General features: G+C 37.2%; 1 protein-coding gene across 16 annotated transcripts in view; it reads left to right on the top strand.

Moving 5' to 3' along the window:
- Window positions 1-15,799, top strand: part of DMD (dystrophin) — a 2,092,562-nt gene that overhangs the window by 1,372,149 nt on the left and 704,614 nt on the right. For all 16 annotated transcript variants that reach the window (XM_053201917.1, XM_053201921.1, XM_053201923.1 and 13 more), the window contains one exon: window positions 6,226-6,390. In XM_053201917.1, the coding sequence (XP_053057892.1) occupies window positions 6,226-6,390 (165 nt within the window). The remainder of the gene's footprint in view (window positions 1-6,225; window positions 6,391-15,799) is intronic.

The raw sequence follows: 15,799 nt of genomic DNA, 5'->3' as shown, positions 1-15,799 counted from the left end.
TTGCAGAACCTGATGCAGGGCTCGGACTCATGACCCTTGAGATCATGACCTGAGTCAAAGTCAAGAGTTGGACACTTAACTGACCGAGCCACCGAGGCACCCCATCCTTTGTTTTTTAAGTTTGTTTGTTTGTTTCTTTTTTTGTTTATTGAGAGAGAGGGAGGGAGAGAGAGAGAGAGAGAGAGAGAGAGAGAGAATAAGCAGGGGAGAGGTAGAGAGAAAAGAAGAGTATTCCAAGCAGGCTCCATGCTGCCAGCATGGAACCCGCTGAGGGGCTCCATCTCTTACACTGTGAGATGATGACCTGAGCACAAATCAAGAGTCAGAGGCTTAACATGCTGAGCCGCCCAGGTGCCCCTCTGATAGGGGATTTTTAAACTTTGTTGTTCTTCAAGATCGTGTTGGATATTCTTGGTGCTTGGTATTTGCATATAAATCTTAGACTTGGCACATCCCTTTCTATTAACAACCAGGTCTTATAATTTTAAAAGAGATTGAATTGAATTTATAGCTTATTTGAAGAGAGTCTTTACAATATAGGACCTTCCAAATGGTTTCTTCTAGTAGGAGAATAAGGTATATTCCTTTATTTGTTTAGGCTTTTCTTAATCTCTCAGGCATGTTTGTAATTTTCAGGGTAGAAGTCTTGCTTTTTGGTATGAATTATCAGATTAGTCCCTATAGTAAATGTAAGAATTTGTCCTCTAACAAACATCTTAAGAGTGCTTATTTTCTAGAACTTTGATAAATACCTTTTACAAAAGCCAGTATAATAGGCAAATGATGGTTTATTTTTGCTGTTTTAATTTGCATTCCATTGATTACTTTGGACTTTTGTTTATTGGATGTTTTCATTTTTTGTCAAATTCCTGTTTATACTCTTTATCCAGTTTTCCAGTAGATTCTCCATCTCGTTTCATGTATTAAAAGATCTTTTTATATGAAAAGATTATTACCCATCGTCTGATGGATGCTACAAATAGACTCAGCTGTCATTTGTTTTTAATTCTGCTAATTGGCCTGAATTTTGAATGAGCAATACAAATATTATATTTAATAGTTTATTCACATTACTTTCTTCTTCTAAAGAGCTTACTCACAGCAATACTTTATTCTAATTCTGTTAATTTTTTTACACTTAACACTTTAATTTCTCTAGAATGTTTTTGGTGTAAGATATGAAGCCAGTATTTAATATCTGTTTATTTCTAAAACAGACATCTCTGTTTATCTTAGTATTAAAATTTCTACACAGTTGAAATTAAAATTCAGAAGTTGAAAAAAACGGAAGCTAATCTTGTGTGAAATTAGGTCAAGACTTGGTTAGATACTAAATTAACACATAAAGAAACCGAGAGTGTTTAATTTATTTGCTTTCACCACAGGGAACATATTGTATGAAAAGTATGATTATATAATATTTAAAAAGATTATTAGGAAAATGATGCATTTTACTAGTAAACTGTTAATATACATATTTTGATAAGAACATAAAGTAGTAGTTGTAACGGTAAATAATTTTAAGACACATAAAAGCTGACATGAAACCTACTCGTATTCTACATCATAAATTATTCACGTTATCTTTTCCCATGAACTACACAGAAGCCATCAATTCCTGAAGAATCTTTTGAAGGTGTGGAAAAGCACAAAAATTATATGTCAGAAAGTTTCACATTCTACCCTACCATTAATTAAGCGATATTGTCATAGGAAAATAATCACAATTTTGGACTGATGGCTTTAGATATGTTGTAGCCTATTAATAATGATTTGTTATTAAATTATATATTGTCGCCATTATTTTTGGTAAGAAGAGAATCTGGTAGTTTTCCTTTCTAAATTAATTTAGTTCTTTGTGAAGGTGATACATTTATATTTTGCAAAAGTTTCAGATACAGTAAAAATCTTCCACCCCATCCACCATCTGCCTACCGTCACCACGCGGTGACTTTTGTTGCATAAATACATCTACAAGATAAATTCCTAGCAGTAAAAGTTCTGGGTCAAGGGTTATATGCATTTGATAGATATTGCCAAATTTTCTTCCACAAGGGGTACACCAGTATGTACATTTCACTGGCCTTATAGAATAGTATATTTTCCACAGCCTTAGCAGCCTGGTGTATTTCAGACTTAGATTTCCGTCAGTGCAATAGATGAAATTTTTGGATCTCTCGTTACAAAGTTTAGCTTTTTTATGTATGTTTAAAATCCATTTACGTTTTCTTTTTTGTGGACTGTCCTTAACTTCTGTCCAGTTTTTTTCCTCTGGGTTGTTGGCCTTTTTAAAATTAATGTGCAGAACCTTCCTATGTATTAAGAAAATTAGTCCTTTATCTGAGATGTCACAAATACTGTTTTTATAATTTGTCATTTGTCCTTTGACTTTGCTTTGAAGATTTTTTTTTTTGCCATGCAGAAGTTTCTCCTTTTTATATAGTCCAATCTACTAATATTTTTGTCTGTTAATTAAAGCTGTTTAACTTGAGGATGAAATTATATTCTTTCTGTTGATAACTCTGGACATACATGCTTCTTAAATTGAAAAAAAAATCCGGAATTTTGAAATTTTTTATCTTTCATTCACCAGGTGTTTATTGAATGCCTGTCATGTGTAGGAACCCAGTTCATCCAGAAATGAAAGCTCAGTGAGGGAGGTCAATGTAAACAACAAATAGTATAAGACATATGCTATAGTGGTGGGAAACACAAGGATATACCCAATGTAGATGTCATAATTACCCTGAAAACCACTTGTGCCCCACAATCTCTTCATAGACGATCATTTAATTATTTCAGATATTGGTCAAGTCTCACCCACCAAACTGTGTGCTCTCAGGAATTGTTCTAGAACCAGGAAGGGATGGGTTTGGAATATGAAAAGGAAACTAACAGTCTTAGTTGTAAGTTATACAGATTTCTGTGTGGAAATGTGAACCCTATGTGTGATCAGATGTAAACAAGTTCGTAGCTCAATTTTAGAGATTTTAATAAAATATGATGGCTATTATTTCCATTAGCTTCAGAATCTAGTGGCCCTTAGATGCTGCAAGTTGAAGCTATAAAATGTTTTTTTCATGTACTTGTGACTAGAAAATGATCCAATAAAAATAAACTGTTTAGTACCTTCCTGATAAATGCTAGAAAAGATAAGTTGAAAGCATTATTACATTATATGTTACATACATGGAATTACATTTATGATATCAACTATCACACACACACATACACACACACACTCAAACACTCACACACTCACACACAAATACGTTAAGTATAATTCATCACCATAGGTGTCATTATGGGTTAGAACTCACGAAATACAAATAGGCCTTTATCTAATATTTTGTTTACTAGACTTTATAGCAGGATACTAGTCAAAGCAAATACAGCATCGTGATTCATTATCCGTGGACAAGCATTGCATGCTAACTTCACACTGCGCTTCTTTTGACTCCTGGCCCACACAGGGAAAGGCTGCCAGGGGTAAAAACCAAGCTCTTTGCAGCTCACTTTAAATAGAAGCCACGTCTGTATTTCCCTTTCATCTTCTACACCATTCTAGTCATATAGACCCTAGGTTACATTCGAATTCACAAATTCTCCAATGCAGATACAGTTCTATACAACAAACAAGGCAGGCCTAACATTTCCCAGTCATCTTAAAGTTAGCATTACAAGGAAACATTGCTTTGGGAGCCTAAGGTCAGTCCCAGGCTGGACTGCTTCAGTAAAGGCTGAATGTTAACCCTTTACTCATGCATGCACATGCGTGTTACAGAATATATATAAAAATGCATTTATACATTTCAAAATACATATTGTTTACATATAATCAGAGCATATATAAAATTCCTTCTCCCATAAATTAACTGATAAGTTACTTTGTCCATTAATGTGTCTCCTTTTCACCTCACAGCTCTGGGTGCAATTAAAGAACATAATGTTCTTTAGTTAGCTCTTTTAAAAATATCTGAAACAGTTGTTCCAAAGTATGGGCCATTATTCACATGACGCACTAGTATATAGTATGCTTACCTAGTTTACCTTTTCAATATTCCCTATAATATTGGTGAGGATGTGGAGAAAAAGGAGACCTGTTGCACTGTTGGTCAGAATGCAAAGTGATGCAGCCAGTCTAGAAAACAGTATGGAAGTTTCTCAATAAACTAAAAATAGAATTACCATACCACCCAGTAATTGCGCTACTGTGTATTTACCCCCTAAAAAGTACAAAAACACTAATTCAAAGGGATACATGCACCCCTGTGTTTATAGTAGCATTATTTGCAGTAGCCAAATTATGGAAGAGTCCATGTGTCCATTGACAGATGAATGGATAAAGAAGATGTGGTATGTGTGTATACTTACACACACACACACACACACACACACACACACACACACACTGGAATATTACTCAGCCATAAAAAAGAATGAAATGTTGTCATTTGCAGTGACATAGATGGAGCTAGAGAGTATAATGCTAAGTGAAATAAGTTAGAGAAAGACAAATACCATTTGATTTCACTCATACGTAGAATTTAAGAAAGAAAACAAGCAAGCAAAGGAAAAAGAGAGAAAAACCAAGAAAAAGACCTTTAAGTCTAGAGAACAAAGTGATGGTTACCAGAGGGGAGGGGGGTGGGGGGTGGGTGAAATAGATGATGGTGATTAAAGAGAGCTCTTGTTGTGATGGGCACTGGATGATGGATCGAAGTATTGAATCACTATATTATACACCTGAAGCTAATATTATGCTGAATGTTAACTATACTGGAAATAAAACTTTTTAATTTTTTTAAAAATAATTTTTAATGTTTATTTATATTTGAGAGAGAGAGAGAGAGTTCATGAATGGGAGAGGGACAGAGAGAGAGAGCCAGAGACAGAATCTGAAGTAGGGTCCAGGCTCTGTGCTGAGAGCTCACACACGGGGCTCGAACTCATGAGCCGTGAGATCATAACCTGAGTCACAGTCGGACACTTAACCAAGTGAGCTACTCAGGCACCCCATAATTTTTAAATGTTATCTATCATAACATCGCATTTTATAATAGATGTCTACTGTAACACTTGTGTTCATATTATAATATAACGTTACGTTATTAGAATAGTGTTAGTTTTCTATAATCAAGAGTTGCCATTTCAGGTTGATGTTCTTTACTACTGGGTACCTACTTGTTTTAGCCCTTGATAGTCTGAAGAAAAAGGCTTTATTCTTGCTTATCCTGGCTCGATACTCACACCTGAGCTTGAGCAACTATCACTAACATTCAGTGACTTTATTGTCCCTCACTACTATGCAGGATATTGCTCTAAGCTATTTACATGGATTACTTTATTTAATTTGTATAATGACCCTGTGAAGCAGGTAGTGTCATTGTCTGCCTTCTGAAGAGAAGGCATTGAAAGTTAAAGAAAACTTAGCTAAAGTGCTCGGAAAGAACAGGAATTAAGATTTAAACCCAGCAGCCTAACTCTAGACTTCGGTGTTGAACAGAATATCTAGCACACTTCTTCCCAAGTTATTTCATGTTTCCCAGCCCTAATGTCATCATCCATTTATAAAATTGGGATAATAATAGTATCCATATCTTAGGATTGTTGGATGGATTAAAGAAGGCAGTAAATGTGAAACTTCCAAAGATGGTGTTTGACACATTGTAAGGCCTTAATAAAAATAGCCTATAATCATGCTGATATATTCTACTCTTATCCAAACGTTTTCATTCTAGTCATCTGATTTTGTTTTACTTCGTTATACTTAGACCCCTAAACTATAGCTTACCTCCACATTTTTCTTTGTTCATAGAAGAATTCCCTTGTATAATTCTCCTTAACATTAAACAAAGTTATACTTTGTAAAGACAAAGTATCTGCCATCTAATATGCAATGCACCATTATGTTTAGTGAATGAGTGGTTCAAGAATATACTGTAATGGTAGGAGTTGGAGTTGGCTATGCATTTGTGTGAGTGTGTGTTTTGAATTTCCAAAAGGAAAGGCTCATTGTCTTTAAAGCACAGAGTTTTGGGGAAGACTATTAATAAATGATTTGTATGCATGAATTAAATTCTAACATGTAACCCATGTAAGTAATCAATATCACCTTGTTACAATACCCAAATCAGTGAATTTCGATGACATTTTATAGCAAATAACTTTATTTTTTACTTTTTTATTTAAACCATGGGAATGTTTTACTCTTTTTCCTTACAGGTTTCTAGAGATTTGCCTGAGAAACAAGGAGAAATTGAGGCACACATAAAAGACCTTGGACAGCTTGAAGAGCAGTTAAATCATCTGCTTCTGTGGCTGGCTCCTATTAGAAATCAGTTGGAAATTTACAGTCAACCAAATCAAACAGGACCGTTTGACCTTAAGGTAGGGACTTTTTGCTTTAAATCTTGTTTTCCAAAAGAATGGCAGTATCACTGATTCATTATCATAATCATCATTGTTGTTATAATAACAATAGTAATGATAATAATAACTGACTAGCATTTTTTTGCTTTTCCTTACAGCATTTACTAGCAATAATCTATTCATTAAACATATCACTAGAATGTCTTCATCATGTTTGTTACCATGATCTACTTCCCATCCCTACTTTAATTGCACTTAATGTACATGTGTAGACTCCTTCTGTAAAACTAAAGTTGTTTAGGAGATTAGGAGATTAGGTGCCTACCAAATAATGTATAGTCTCTTTAGTAGACATTAGAAAACCCTCTCAGGCTGACTCAAGTTTATGTCTGTATCCTTTCATTCTGTCAACAACGTCCCTTTATATTCTAGCCACAGCAGATTGTATGGTATGTTTTGATGCATGTGGTTTCATGCTGTGTTTTGTGTTCTTGATCTTCTTTCCTCTCTTCCTTAAATGTCTTCTTTCTCCTTATTTGGCACGATGAAGTTTTCTACATCCATCAAGACTGAATTCAATGTCTTTGCTTCTTCAAAACTTTGTTCCATACCCTCAGTAGAGTAAAAAACGCTTTTAGGATTGCTTATAAACCTCTGTATCCATTTCCCATAACCTTTGTACACTGATGGACACTTAAACTGTACAGACTTGAGTACCCCATCAAAATCTTCTTTGAATGCAGAGGGCATCTTCTTACTTTACCCCCTTACCCCACTCCTTTCTCGACACCTCCATCTCAGGGCCCAGTGTATGGTAGGTACTTACATTTTTGAATCAAAGAAGAAAGGTGGCAACCAGACACCCAAATTGGTAAAGAGGTGCCACGGGTAAGTCTAGTGCTCCAGGCCAACATGCCAATTGGATGCCACCATCTTCTTTTAGCATCTCTATACACATTGATTGTCCCTGTATTTTCTCTCTTCCCAGGAGCATATTCCAAAGATTTATCCCAACTTGATGTCCTACTTTGCATCTCCTCTGGGTCAACAACATTAAGTAGCTAATCAAATAAACCAATTAAACTGAAATCTCAACCTCTTGTTTTGCAGGATTATTACAACCTAATGTTTTTAATCTCCGCGGGGTGCTGTTTTGGTAGGAGATAAGGCAAGGATGAAATGAAGCGTGAGGATATTCTAGAGAAGAAGTCAAAGGTTAAGAAAGATGGGCTTGAGTGAGATTAAGGAAAGAGAGAGGTTGAAATAGCTAAAATGAGTTATTTTGCAAACTGCGCTCCGCTACTCTTACCTTACCTTCTCCTGCCATGTATATCTACCATTCTGTTAGCCGCCCCCACGCACAGATGATGCCACGTACATCGCAGGTAGATGTCATTTCACCCCTGCAAACCCCAGGCTGCTCATCCAGCGTCACGGTCTTCCATTCAAGTCTGACGATTAAGGCCAAGTCACAGTAGGCTTTACCAGAATGAATTTGGCTGGCTTTAAGAAAGCATACGGGTCAGGGAAAGGTAAAGACACAGCTGGAACAATGACGGCACGGTAGAGGTCTTGACACTAAGCCGTGGCTTCTGCCGCACTAGCCACCCTGCCTTCGCATTATGTGTAGACACAGAGACAAGACTGGGGGAATGCAAAGCCACGTCATCATTCAGAGAAGCCACCAGTTCTGGAATCCTTTCCATTTTTTCACCTTGCTAGTACATGGTGTCCTCCGAGGTATTTGACTTCTGTCCATTCTCCAGTGCAACTTTATCTCACAATACTCATTGTTCGTTACCCCGTAATCTCAACAAAGAAGTAGTTACTTAGTCCAACAGACGACAACCTCAGCCAGATTCTCCTCTCAGTGAAAGAGCAAATATGATCTTTCGGTGGGTAGCAGGAAGGGGCACGATGGATTGTGTAGTTCAAATTAAAGAGGTGTGATATGAATTGCAAATGTCCTGCAATATCTTTTTTTTAAATTTTTTAAAATGTTTTATTTATTTTTGAGACAGAGAGAGACAGAGCATGAATGGGGGAGGGTCAGAGAGAGAGGGAGACACAGAATCTGAAACAGGCTCCAGGCTCTGAGCTGTCAGCACAGAGCCCGACGCGGGGCTCGAACTCACAAACCGCGAGATCATGACCTGAGCCGCAGTCGCTCAACCGACTGAGCCACCCAGGCGCCCCAACATCCCTTTACTTTTGATGCATCCTTTAGTGAAAATGAGCTTCTTCATTAAAGTAATGAAAAATATATTCAATATTAGCTATCTCTGTGCATGGAATATATTGAATAGAAAGGATAACAAAATCTGCCAGCACAAATGGATGTTGTTGACGCAACCAAAGTGACTTTACTCCCAGTCGAAACCCCCCACAGTGGTTCTCAAATAGCAAAAACTCGCATTGGGCATTTGTTTGTCCGTGGCCCATAGGTTTGTGCCAAATTAGGTCCCTGCAGTTTAGAGTGAGAGCTCCTGTCAGCTGTGCTGTCACTGCTGTGCATAGTTTCAGGGAGTCATGGTATTTGCCTCCTGCAGCCTGGTCTAAATCACTGAGGGGAGAGGCAGCTGCTTTTTCCCTGGCGGTAAAAGTCTTTGGCTTCAGTCCTCTGTGCATATTCTGAGCTTCTCACCTCTGGAGTGCAGATTTCAAAAATATGCCCTTAGCCTTTTTCTTTTGCGTGTGGCTCTATCCGAGGCAAAAACCCCTAGCTGGTAATCAGGAAATAGTGACCTATGTGAATAATTTACTAACTTACCTAGTTCTTTATCCCTCTTTGTCTAGCTTCTCTCTAAATTCACCGTCTGATAAATGATTTATTAAGATTGCTTAGCGTTCTGCTGTAAGATATGTGATTTTAGGCTGTCCAGCCTGCTATAGCCCCCTACTTAAAGAGATTAAACTTCTTTTTTTTCCAGTTAAGGAAAGATGGGAAAATGGGCTTCACTTCACTTTCAATTACTGAAAGCCAAAAGCAGTTTTTAAACGCTTTTGTGGAGTCCGTGCCCATTTTTTAATACAGAGAAAGAAACTCTTCACTAAAATCTTAGGAATCAGTTAATGCCAAGAAAGTCGATGTGCGAGGAGCCTCCATTTCCTAACTTTAAAGACATTTTCTTTGTCCACAGTAGCCATGGCTACCTCTGAAACAAGGAGCCTAAGGCCTTGACATCCAGGTCATTTGTTTTCTCTAGTCAAACTCGGAGCACCTGTTAGAAAAATATGTACTACCCTCTGTGAGCCTCAGTTTTGCCTGCTTGGCACTTCATGCTTATTGATGCAATGCAGCTAGCTGTGTAATGAAACCCAAATAAAAAAAAAGCCTTAAGGGCTCTGTTCTAATGCATTGTTTATGCTGGAGTGAAAATTGACTGCACATCGCTTGGTTTGTGCAATTTACTCCTGAAATATTCCTATTCAGGAAATCCTGCAAATAGCAATATTCATCTTGAAAATCACCTCACAGAACCCTTAGCAAGCTGAGGAACATAATCAATGAGATCGTGATGTAGAGGGTGAAAATGAGGCGTAATCACAGCCCTTTCCCTTCAGTCAGCCCGCTAGAAGGCACGCCTTTGACTTTGCATTTTCAAATGTACTCACAATTCACACATAAAATATGTTGATTTCAGATTTCAGAAATGATAATTGAATGCTAAGAACCAGGGACCACGTAAAATTTCTATAAGACGTCTTATGTTTTTAATCTTTAATTAATGCTTTCAATAATGAGCTGTAGGTATGCTATTTATCTGACATAAAACTGCCTAACTACTGCTTTCTAAACTTTTTATTAATATATGAGAGACGGGGACACATAATTTTATGTTAAGTCTTATTGACTGAAATACTTTCACACTGAAAACAGGGAGGGTTTTTTTCTTCCCCTCAAGAATGACTTTGCTTCTATGGTCTATAGATAACATCACATACTGGTAAGCTGGCTCTTCCTTCCCATGTAAGCAACTTAATTGCCCATAATGTCAAATCCACACAGAAAACTACCAAGGGACACACCTGGAGTGACTGAAGGATAAAGTACCACGTGAACAACATGAGCACCAAACCCTTCCCTTTCTCCGCATGTGCTCATGTTGCTGTGTTGTAAAAACAAAGAAAAATAAAATAAAATCATATATATATATGTATGTATATGTATATATATGTACATACATATGTATCTACATACATATGTACATACATACATATACATACATAATATATATAAGTTATCTGGTTATACACGTGTGTATATATAATATGTATATGTATATTATATATACATACATAATATATATAATATATATGTGTATATTACATATGTATATATACACATAACATATATATATATATACATACATACATACATATATATACATATATATATATGTTATCCAGTGCCATATGTGTGTGTGTGTATATGTATATGTATATGTGTGGGTATATGTGTATATATATATATATATATATATGTATATACATATGTATATATGTGTGTATACATATGTATATATGTATGTATATACATATGTATGTGTATATATACATATATATGTACATGTATATGTGTGTGTGTGTGTGTGTATATATATATATATATATATATATATATACACACACATGTATGGCACCGGATAACTTAATAGACGAGGAAGACTTTATTCATGACTGAAGTCAACTCCACTGAAACAAAGACAGGAAAGATTTTAATCATTGGGATGAGCTAGTGTTAAAGTAGTGGAGGACATTGGTGGGGACATTGGTCATTGTGATTTGGTCATCTATGTTTGCTAATTGTCACTTACTGAACATAGGCTACTCTCCTCCCTCCTCCTGAGACTGGTAGACATGGAGCCTTCCTGATATTTCTATTTCAATGGCATGGCTCCCAGGTATTTGAGGAAGACATTCCTAAGTTGTAGAAAATTTACCTCTTGAAGAGGCAGAAAAAGGAATTTACGATGGAAAGTTTTCTGAAGTAAATACACTAAGGAAAGAGAGTTCAGGCCTATAATTAGGAAGAAACCAGCCTGATTCTTTTGTCAACCTTAAGAAGAATGTTAAGGCCATCTTCATTAGTCCCCTCTTTTGTCCAAGGGAAACCAGGTTTCCTAGTGAACAGCTGAGGAAAGCTACTTCGTGTCAATTATTTCTGAAACTTTCTGTTGTTCAAGGACTACTCGAGCTGAGTCTGAAACTTCATGGTAGAGGATTTTGCTGGATGGTATGAGCAATCAGGTATTTAATGAGGGGTATTTGCTATGGCAGGGAGAAGAAAAACAAAGATTAATGATTGGAGCAGACTATAAACGCAGTTTCTGAATCCAGAGCGCAGCCAATTAGGAAGATTCCTAAAGGTTGGGCTGGAAACGTCTTTAGATGGTAAAGTGATAAAGGCAGTGGCCATTTTATCACATTTTGAAAGTTCTGGGTGACAGCACAGACATCAGAGAGGTTTTATAAGATTGTCCACAGTCATAGTTATTTCCTGGAGCCGAGCATAAAAGCTGTGGGAGTTCTGATAAACTTCCTGAGTGGCCCATATAGCAGCTCCGGGCAGGAAGGTTGTCCACACATAGTGCGCTGTGCTGATGAGTCCTTTGAAGTAGATATCAAGTTGTCCAGCTTCAGCTCTCAGGATTCCTTTAGAGCCTGAGAGGACAGTTCAACTATAGGACCATCTAGAATCTCGACAGGGATCTGGGTAGTCAGCTTTTAGTTCTCAGTGATGCCGAGTCAGGAGAACAAGAGAAAAAGTGGGAACATTAGTTTGGAGAGTTGTAGCCAGATACTGAAGGAAACGAAAGGAATAGAAAATTGGATAAGGACAGACAAAATGTGTAAGACAGTCCAATTTGATCTAGGTAACACTGCCATGTAGTTTACAAGGAAATGCGAAATAATCTGATAACCCACATGGGTGTGCTACAGTTTTCTACTGAAACGTAATTTTTGTTTCTGTACAGTCACCTCCCTTTTGGTCAAAGGTACTCCCAGTAAGACTATTCTTGTTTACCCAGTAAAGCTGGACTCTGTTTATGCAGATGAGACAAGGATAGTAGTTGATGACACAGGCCTTTGAAACTTTGTTTTGCCCTAAGTTTTTATAAAAAATCTCAGATATGACTTTTAAAAGATGAGAAGCCAAGAACTTGCCATCAGATTTTACCTACAGTACCTCTAGATTGGGATGAAGTTTTCTATTCTCAAAGCCCTCAAAATATCTGTTTCCTGAGCCTGTCAGGAAGTGACCCTCCTTTTTTGCCAGTAAGACTAGACATCCCATAAGCCAAGTACCAGGCTAGTTTCCCCAAGAGGGTTTTGTAAGTGTTATTTCCACAAAGTTTACTGTGGTTCCTTAAAGGTGTCTGGTCATATCTGATTTTATGTACATCATTCTCAGATACGACCTACCAGTCAAAGCCTTGGTTATATCATCAATTTTCTCCATTATGTCTGGTTACAAGAAAGATAGATTCTTACTAAGTCTGTCCAAATAATTATATTGCCATGAAAATACTCAATAGGAGCTTGTGAATTCTGGAGGAATCAGGCAGGGAGAAAAAAGATAAATGTTTCATTTCTGTTTACAAAAGTATAATCTACTGAATTGTTCTGAGTTAGAGATAGCTTCCGGAAAAAAAAAAAAAAAAAAAAAGAAAAATGAAGTCCTTATATCAAGAAAACAGGGGGCGCCAGGGTGGCTCAGTCAGTTAAGGATCTGACTCTTGATTTTGGCTCAATTCTTGATCCCACGGTTCGTGGGATTGAGGCCCATGTCAGGTGTTGCGCTAACAGCATGTAGCCTGCTTGGGATTCTCTCTCTCCTCTCTGCCCCTCCCTCTGCTCATGCTCGCTTGCTCTCGCTCTCTCTCTCTCTCTCTCTCTCTCAACATAAATAAATAAACATTTAAAAAATAGAACACTAAACCATCAGCAATTTTCTAAACGAAAGCCTTAATCAAGTCGTCCTTCATCAGTTCATTCAATTCTATGTAATTGATTGCTGTTTTGCTGGATCTCAGGTCAGCAGTTTTATAAACCCATCAGCTTCTTCCCTGGAGGTCTGGAAATCCCGACTCAGCCCCAGTGGTGTGGTGTTGAAGTTATTTAAGCAAAGCTGCAGAAGCTTGCACCCTAGAGTACCTGGAATAGTGCTTTCCGTGGGTCTCTATGATAGTCCCTTTTTGTTGAAGACAAGCACTTTAGCCTGTCACTGATGACACACACTTCAGGGAAACCTGATAGTGAAACAGCTCTCTTTAAATGATAAAAAGCTTCAAAGAACCATGGTTAAAGATCTGAGGAGAGTTCACCTAACAAAGGAATTTAGTTGTTTCTGTGGCATACATCATTTTCGAGCAATGACTGGAATTATGACGGACATTATATTGATTTCTCGTGACTTGATACAGTTACTGAAATATTTATGTTACTAACATTTGACCCATACAAATAACTTCTGGCAGGTTAAGCATCTCTTCTTATCTGATGATGCTTTTTATGCAACTGAGTGTATCAAATAAACCTATGTCTTTCTTTAGATATTAAGAGGGAACAAATGTGAGATTTTCATGTCCATTCGAGTTCAAGATTTCATTTAGGGTTTGAGTGGTGCAAGGCAAAATATCAAAGGTTGTCAAAAATGTGAAAACATTTTGAACACTTGGTTAAATAGGATCATGGGTCATTGAAACAGTGCTTGGCTACCTATTTAACCAAAGTGGCAGTGAAAGATTTCAAAAATAAATATAGGAGGTAACATGATTGTAAAAGACTGGTTCTTTCAAAAGTGAGATGATTCTTAAATAATCAAGGACATGACAAAATCACTGTAAACACAGGAAATTACTCTGGTAAGACAGAATCATTGTTGCCTACCTGAATTATTCAGAAGGTAAAGAAAAGGCTTTTGCAATCTCTTATTAAGAAAAAATCAAGGGGCACCTGGGTGGCTCAGTCGGTTAAGTGGCCAACTTCGGCTCAGGTCATGATCTCGCGGTCTGTGGGTTCGAGCCCCGCGTCGGGCTCTGTGCTGACAGCTCAGAGCCTGGAGCCTGTTTCAGATTCTGTGTCTCCCTCTCTCTGACCCTCCCCCATTCATGTTCTGTCTCTCTCTGTCTCAAAAATAAATAAATGTTTAAAAAAATTAAAAAAAAGAACAAATCAATAATCCAAGAAAATTTTGTCATTTTAATGAAGAGAAAAATGAACTTTAGTTTTCCACTAATATACTGTTGATACTAAAGCTCATTTTTAAAAAGCTTATAAATAAACCCATTGAATCATAGTCCTCTTTGACCACATGACGCAAAATTCCTGTTCCACAAACTTTCTACAACTGTCTCTATCCCTTCAGATTTTGTCCTACATTTTTCCTCATCTTTCTTCCAGAATAATCACTCATTTCACTTTAGGAAAAAAATACTCTCTTCTTGCTTAACAAAAACACATGCTACATACCTTGCACATGTTGTATAGTTGTTTTTCTCTGACCTTATTGTTTCTAGAAGTTTCATTTATATGCATTGATTATACTTTTTAACCATAAGTAACTTCTGTTTCTCTGAGAAAAGTAGGAAGCAAATAAATATGAACTGTCATTTACTAGCATTTTGTGGGCTAGCAAAGATTATGAAAGCAAGTTGAGGTTACCTGTTCAATATGAAGGCTAAGAGTTTTCATCGGTCTTTGTGGAGGAGACTTTTAAGGTTGTTTTTGGACTTAATATGTAATCTTATGGAGGCTGTGGACTAAAATTTGGGTGAGTAACTAAGACTGCACCAAAGGGCTATTCTGGGTATGTCCAAAGCCCATCTGAGTGCATAAAATAACCTTTGTTTCCAGGCAGTCTTGTCAGCTGCAGGTGATTACTTTTGGGTTTCCTAAGATCCTTGAGAGTCCCCTATCAGGGCAGGGAGCGTAAAGCTCATAGTTGGGTTGAGTAACTGGGTTGGGGAGGCAACTCTCTGGCAGGGGTGGACAGAGAGATGGAAGATAAGAAGGTTTTGAAAGAGAATAAATCAAAGAATTCAAGGGAGCTGATGGAAAGTCCAAAGGTGATAAAAGGAAACAATAGTGGAGGCGATGAGAAAGGAGAGGCCCTAGATGAACCAGCGTAGAGAGATCATGTGTTTCCACAAAAGGCCACTGAAATTCCAATTATCTTTAGTTAACTCATGGCAACAAGGAGGGAAGTGGACAACCCCACAGCTGTTCTTTTCAGAAGAAAATCAGAAGAGTGAGAATTTCCCATAGGGAAGAGAGGAACCAAAGTAATAGCAACAAAGTAAGAACACCAGAGAAAGAGTGCTTTAAATACCAAAGAACTGAAGTTCAAGCAAATGACATCTTGATGAGAATTTAGTATGTTCTAACCCATTTGTAGCTTTTAAACAAACAAAAACAAAATCTT

The sequence above is a fragment of the Acinonyx jubatus genome, chromosome X (assembly GCF_027475565.1).
Source record: "Acinonyx jubatus isolate Ajub_Pintada_27869175 chromosome X, VMU_Ajub_asm_v1.0, whole genome shotgun sequence".
NCBI lineage: Eukaryota > Metazoa > Chordata > Mammalia > Carnivora > Felidae > Acinonyx > Acinonyx jubatus.
Note: the sequence above shows the minus strand (reverse complement) of the source record. Positions and strands in the feature narration are given on the sequence as shown.